At 40.2% G+C, this 5,600-nt stretch overlaps 1 protein-coding gene across 3 annotated transcripts in view; it reads left to right on the top strand.

Moving 5' to 3' along the window:
* The window catches only part of ZFYVE9 (zinc finger FYVE-type containing 9), a 174,650-nt gene that overhangs the window by 131,030 nt on the left and 38,020 nt on the right, over window positions 1-5,600 (top strand). For all 3 annotated transcript variants that reach the window (XM_023519158.1, XM_003799923.3, XM_023519159.1), the window contains 2 exons: window positions 1,679-1,903; window positions 3,832-3,914. In XM_023519158.1, the coding sequence (XP_023374926.1) occupies window positions 1,679-1,903; window positions 3,832-3,914 (308 nt within the window). The remainder of the gene's footprint in view (window positions 1-1,678; window positions 1,904-3,831; window positions 3,915-5,600) is intronic.

Genomic DNA, 5,600 nt, shown 5'->3' with positions numbered 1-5,600 from the left:
CCATCCTGCTCTCTCTCTTTTTTTATTTTATTTATTTATTTATTTATTTATTATTTTTTTTTTTTTGAGACAGAGCCTCAAGCTGTCCCCCTGGGTAGAGTGCCGTGGCATTACAGCTCACAGCAACCTCTAACTCCTAGGCTCAAGCGAGTCTTCTGCCTCCGCCTCCCAAGAAGCTGGGACCACAGGCGCCCGCCACAACGCCCGGCAATTTTTTGGTTGCAGCTGTCATTGTTGTTTTGGCGGGCCCAGGCTGGGGATTCGAACCCGCTACCTTAGGTGTATGTGGCTGGCGCCTTAGCCACTTGAGCCACAGGTGTTGAGCTCCCATTACTTGTTGATCCTATCAACATTTCTTCCCACTTTACTCAAGGATTCAAAGACCCATAACCATTGTATGAACAAAAGTAAGCATTAACTTCTCTTATACAGATAGCTTTATTTGGTGTTAGTGCTTTTGGAGGTATCAAAGAAGCTTGTACTTGTCTAGTAAACATGTGCTGTTCATTATTGAACAGCTCTCAGAAGTTCTTTTCTAGTTCTAAAGGGAAGAAAATGTGTCCTTGATAAAGGCTACTATATTTGTTACTGTTTCCTTAAGCGTTTGAATTAGAAAGTGCTTAGAAAAGAGCATTTGTGGTTAAAAGATAAAAACTCAATGTGAATTTAAATAAGCTCTAAGTTGTAGATGTATGTTTCAAGAAAGAATAAATCCTGCCTATAGTATTGCCTTCTCCATAACTCCTCTTCTTTCCTTAATGTCTCATAACTGTACTTAACTGTCTTAATTATTATGGTAATGAGTTTACTTTGTTCACCCAGTGAGATGGTAAGCTTTGTGAGAGCAGTTACCTAATCTGAACACTTTTTCCTGATTGGAGAGGCAATAATTTTTAATCTTGAGACCGTTAAAGTAATTCATAGAGTGAAGTTATACAATTTAACTGAGGAAAGCATCAATATTTTTGGCTTCTAGCTAGACAAACTTTACAGTGTGGTGATATAAATGATTTTGTGCTCACCAGAAGTCCTGATAAAATTAGAAAACAACATTTTCACTAAAAAATGCCATTTAGGGCAGCACCTGTGGTTTAGTGAGTAGGGCACTGGCCCTATACACCGAGGGTGGTGGATTTGAACCCAGCCCTGGCCAAAACTGCAACAAAAAAATAGCCAGGTGTTGTGGCAGGTACCTGTAGTCCTAGCTACTTGGGAGGCTGAGGCAAGAAAATTGCCTAAGCCCAGGAGCTGGAGGTTGCTGTGAGCTGTGATGCTACAGCACTCTACTGAGGGTGACAAAGTGACAATCTGTCTCTTTAAAAAAAAAAAAAAAATTGAGGGCAGCACCTGTGGCTCAAAGAAGTAGGGCACCAGCTTCATATGCCAGAGGTGGCGGGTTCAAACCTAGCCCCTGCCAAAAACTGCAAAAAAAGAAAAAAAGGTTTTGGCCGGGGCTGGGTTTAAACCTGCCACCTCTGGCATAAGGGGTTGGAGCCCTACTCCTTTGAGCCACAGGCGCCGCCCGAAAAATGCCATTTATTTAAAAAGCGACTTTTTAAAAATTTGTGTTTCATGAGAGGTTTGGAATTAGTGTTTGGTATTGTCCATCTAGCCCAGTGTTAAAAATATGGTTACTGTAATTTATTGACAGAACATTATTAATGAACTTCTGTTTTAGGAAATGTTGTGGGCAACTTGGGACATTCCTTCTTCAGTCAAAGTTTCCTTGGCAGTAAAGAACATGGTGGATTCTTATATGTGACGTCTACCTACCAGTCACTGCAGGACCTTGTACTCCCAACTCCACCTTACTTATTTGGGATTCTCATCCAAAAATGGGAAACTCCTTGGGCCAAAGTGTTTCCTATCCGACTAATGTTGAGACTTGGAGCTGAATATCGACGTAAGTAGTAAAACACCTTCTTCTAAGCCGTGTGACCAAAGCATGATGACTAAACAATACCTGATATATTCAGATCCCTCTGTTTGGTGATGGAATTCAGTAGAAATAATCTTTTGAAATAGCTAAGCTAAATTTGGCCATTGTCTTGGCTTATTTTGGCTATAATGGGAAGGACTGAGAGTATTGAATTAGGAAATTGATGATTATGTATTACCTTGTAAACTTAACTATTTTAGTAGTTTATTGATAAAAGCATGATTATCATCAGAAAAATGAATTTGAACTTAAGTAACCTTCTTTCTTATGGCATCTCTATATGCTGAACATAAACTTTATCACTTGGCTGGAAAATAGTTTTGGCAAATTATATTTTATTTAACTTACAGATGCTGGAAGCTAGTGGTGTGAACAACTCTCAGTGGGTAGGGTCAGCTACAAAAGAAGCACTTCCTTGCCCCTGGTTGTAGCAGTGCAGCTAAGTTTGGGTGTTTTTAAAGACATTGTAGGTGGCATGCAAAATTTACTTTAAACTTTTTATCTTCACATAATTAATGCCCTGTGGTAGAAATCAGACCACTTGAATAAGGTTCTCACCTCCTCCACTTTGGAGCTCTGTGCCTTTGGGCAAGTCACTCAAGTTCTCAGATTGTCAGTTTCTTTTGTAAACTAGAGGTGATAGCGCTTGCCTTTTATATTACGTTAGATTGTTAAAAGGATCAAATGAGATAGTTAATGAAACCTGCTCAGCAAGTTAACTTTATTCTTTCATTCATTTATTGATTCAGTGAGATACAGATATATCCTGGGAATTCAGAAATGGCTAAGACCTGGTTTTAGGCTCTTAGGAACCTTCATTAGGAACATATACAGAAGTCATGATCATAGTAGTATATTGTGTTAAAACCTGTGCTCAAAATTAAGTTCATAGCAATCTGCTAAACTTAACAAGGAAAGGGAAGAGTTGTATGCAGGGAAAACATGTGTATCTTCCTGTCTTGTATAGGCATTTCAAACCATAAAGTTTAAAGGAGGGCCAGCCAGTAGGAGAACCTATGATTTGGCTCTCCTAAGCATAATCCTGATTAGGAGGTATAGAAGAATGAAGTCTAGGTTTTTTTTTATTGAGGCAGCGTCTCACTCTGTTGCCCAGACTTGAATGCCATGGCATCAGCCTAGCTCATAGCAGCCTCAAACTCTTGAGTGATCTTCCTGCCCCAGCCTCCCAAGTAGCTGGGACTACAAGTGTGTGCTACCATGCCCGCTTCATTCTTTTTCTATTTTTAGTAGAGATGGGGTCTTACTCTTGCTCAGGCTTGTCTTGAATTTCTGAGTTCAAATAGTCCTCTTGCCCTGGCCACTCAGAGTGTTAGGATTACAGGTATGAGCCACGGAGCCTGGTCCAGAAGAGTGAACTGTTGCTGGGTGCAGTGGCTCAAGTCTGTAATCCCAACTACTCAGGATCTGGGGACTGAAGGATCACTTGAGGCCAAGAGTTTGAAGCTGCAGTAATCTGTGTTCATGCCACTGCACTCCAGCCTGAGCGACAGACCAAGACCCCATCTCTAGATAGATAGATAGATAGATAGATAGATAGATAGATAGAATGAAGAGAAAAGAAAAGGAGTGAACTCTTAAAACTTCTTGAGCACAGAGGAATCAGGAGATATTTGTGTTCTGGATCCTGTCAATTCATTTTGAGGAAAGAATGTTTCCTACCAGCTTGTTGGTCATTTTTGAAACTGCTACATCAAAAGCCTGCTGTAAGGATTTGTCTGCTACCATGCTAAATAAGTACATTTTGAGCCCTAAATTTGATATATTGTAGTGAGTCATTACGATTAAATTTTGGAAAATGTATTAGCCATAGTGTTTCTTTCACCAAAATTTTAAGCTGCCAAACTTAATCTGGTCATTTCTCATTTCCATAGTCTATCCATGCCCACTGTTCAGCGTCAGATTTCGGAAGCCTTTGTTTGGTGAGACGGGGCATACCATCATGAATCTTCTTGCAGTAAGTTGCGGTTTTGTTTTTCCTTTTCCTTACTGATGCTTGTGTAGGAGAGTGTTCAATGCCTTTAATCTCATGCCAGAGCACTGAAGTAATTGTTTTTTTAACCATTTGCCCAGCTTTTTAGTTGCTCTTGAGGGAGCAAATCTGGTTATTTCCTCACTCTGTCATGTTGAAAGCTGTGGCTCTAATTATCTCCCTCCCCCAACTTTTGCTTTTCTTTTTAATTGACATTATAATTATGCATTATTTATAGGGTAGATTTTGATATTTGGATCCATGTATACATTGTATTATGTTCAAATTAGGGTTATTAGCATTTCTTTTCTTTTTTTTTTTTTATTTTGAGACAGAGCCTCAAGCTGTCGCCCTGGGTAGAGTGCCCTAGCATCACAGCTCAAAGCAACCTCCAACTCCTGGGCTCAAGTGATTCTCCTGCTTCTGCCTTCCAAGTAGCTGGGACTACAGGTGTCCGCCACAATGCCCGGCTGTTTTTTGGTTGTGGCCATCATTGTTGTTTAGCGGGCCTGGGCTGGATTTGACCCCGCCTGTTCAGTCAGCCACTTGAGCTACAGGCGCCGAGCTGGGTTATTAGCATTTCTGTCACCTCACCTTATGCATTTATCATTTGTTTGTGGTGAGAACTTTTAAAAAATCTCTCTTCTAGCTATTTTTAATATATGATACCTTACTGTTAGCCATAATCACCCTACTTCTCCCAACCCCTCCCTGGTCTTTGGTAACCACTATTCTACTCTCTACTTCTGTGAGTTCAACTTTTTAAAAAAGATTCTATATATAAGTGAGATCATTCAGTATTTGTCTGTGTCTGTCATATTTCACATATTGGACAAGTTTTGTCCAATTTGTCTCAAACGACAGGAGATCATTTTTTATGGCCAAATAGTATTTTGTGTATATGTATATTTGTATATGTACACATATACATACATACTGTGTATATGTACCACACTTCCTTCTTCTGGGCCTGGGAGGTCTGTGAGACTCCTCTGCTGCAAGGGCTGAGGACGGGGACTCTGGGGTCTCCAACTTACCTTTGTCCTGTGAGAAATCCATTCTGACTCAGAGTCGGTCCTGCTGGCAGAGGCAGTGTGGCACAGATCACGTGCTTGCTCCCCTCTTACGGTGCTATCCTGGGGTCCAGGTTCCACAGGGATTTTGCTATTTGCCTGGTGATCTCCAGCATACTTCCTGATGAGTGTAGTTGTTCTGGTCCCTTTTTGTAGGAGGATGAGCACTGGGCGAACCTAGTCAGCCATTTTGCTGATGACGTTTTCCTCCAATTATCTTTTAAAGAGATTTGAATAATAATAGAAGTTCTTACAGATGTACCCATCTGGTTGTCATTTCTAATGCTTTTCATTCCTTTGAGTAACTCTGAATTTTCATCTGGTGTCATTTTCCTTCTATTGGAATAATTGCCTGGAACATTTCCTGTGGTACAGGTTTGCCGATGATGGAGCCTTTCAGCTTTTGTGTTTGTAACATCTTTATTTCTTCTTCATATTTGAAAGATGTTTTTGCTGGATATAGAATTCTAGGTTTCATTGTTTTGAGTATTTTAAAGACATTGCTCCATTATCTTCTTGCATGCATTCCTTTCTCTCTTTGTTCCTGTCAACATAACGTTTTTTCCCCCCTCTGGCTCCTTTAAAAAAAAAAAAAAAA

This window comes from Otolemur garnettii, unplaced genomic scaffold (genome assembly GCF_000181295.1).
Source record: "Otolemur garnettii isolate 467f Iridium unplaced genomic scaffold, OtoGar3 scaffold00159, whole genome shotgun sequence".
In the NCBI taxonomy this organism is placed as follows: Eukaryota; Metazoa; Chordata; class Mammalia; order Primates; family Galagidae; genus Otolemur; species Otolemur garnettii.
The sequence above is the reverse complement of the archived record's forward strand: the minus strand, read 5'-3'. Positions and strand labels throughout refer to the sequence as shown.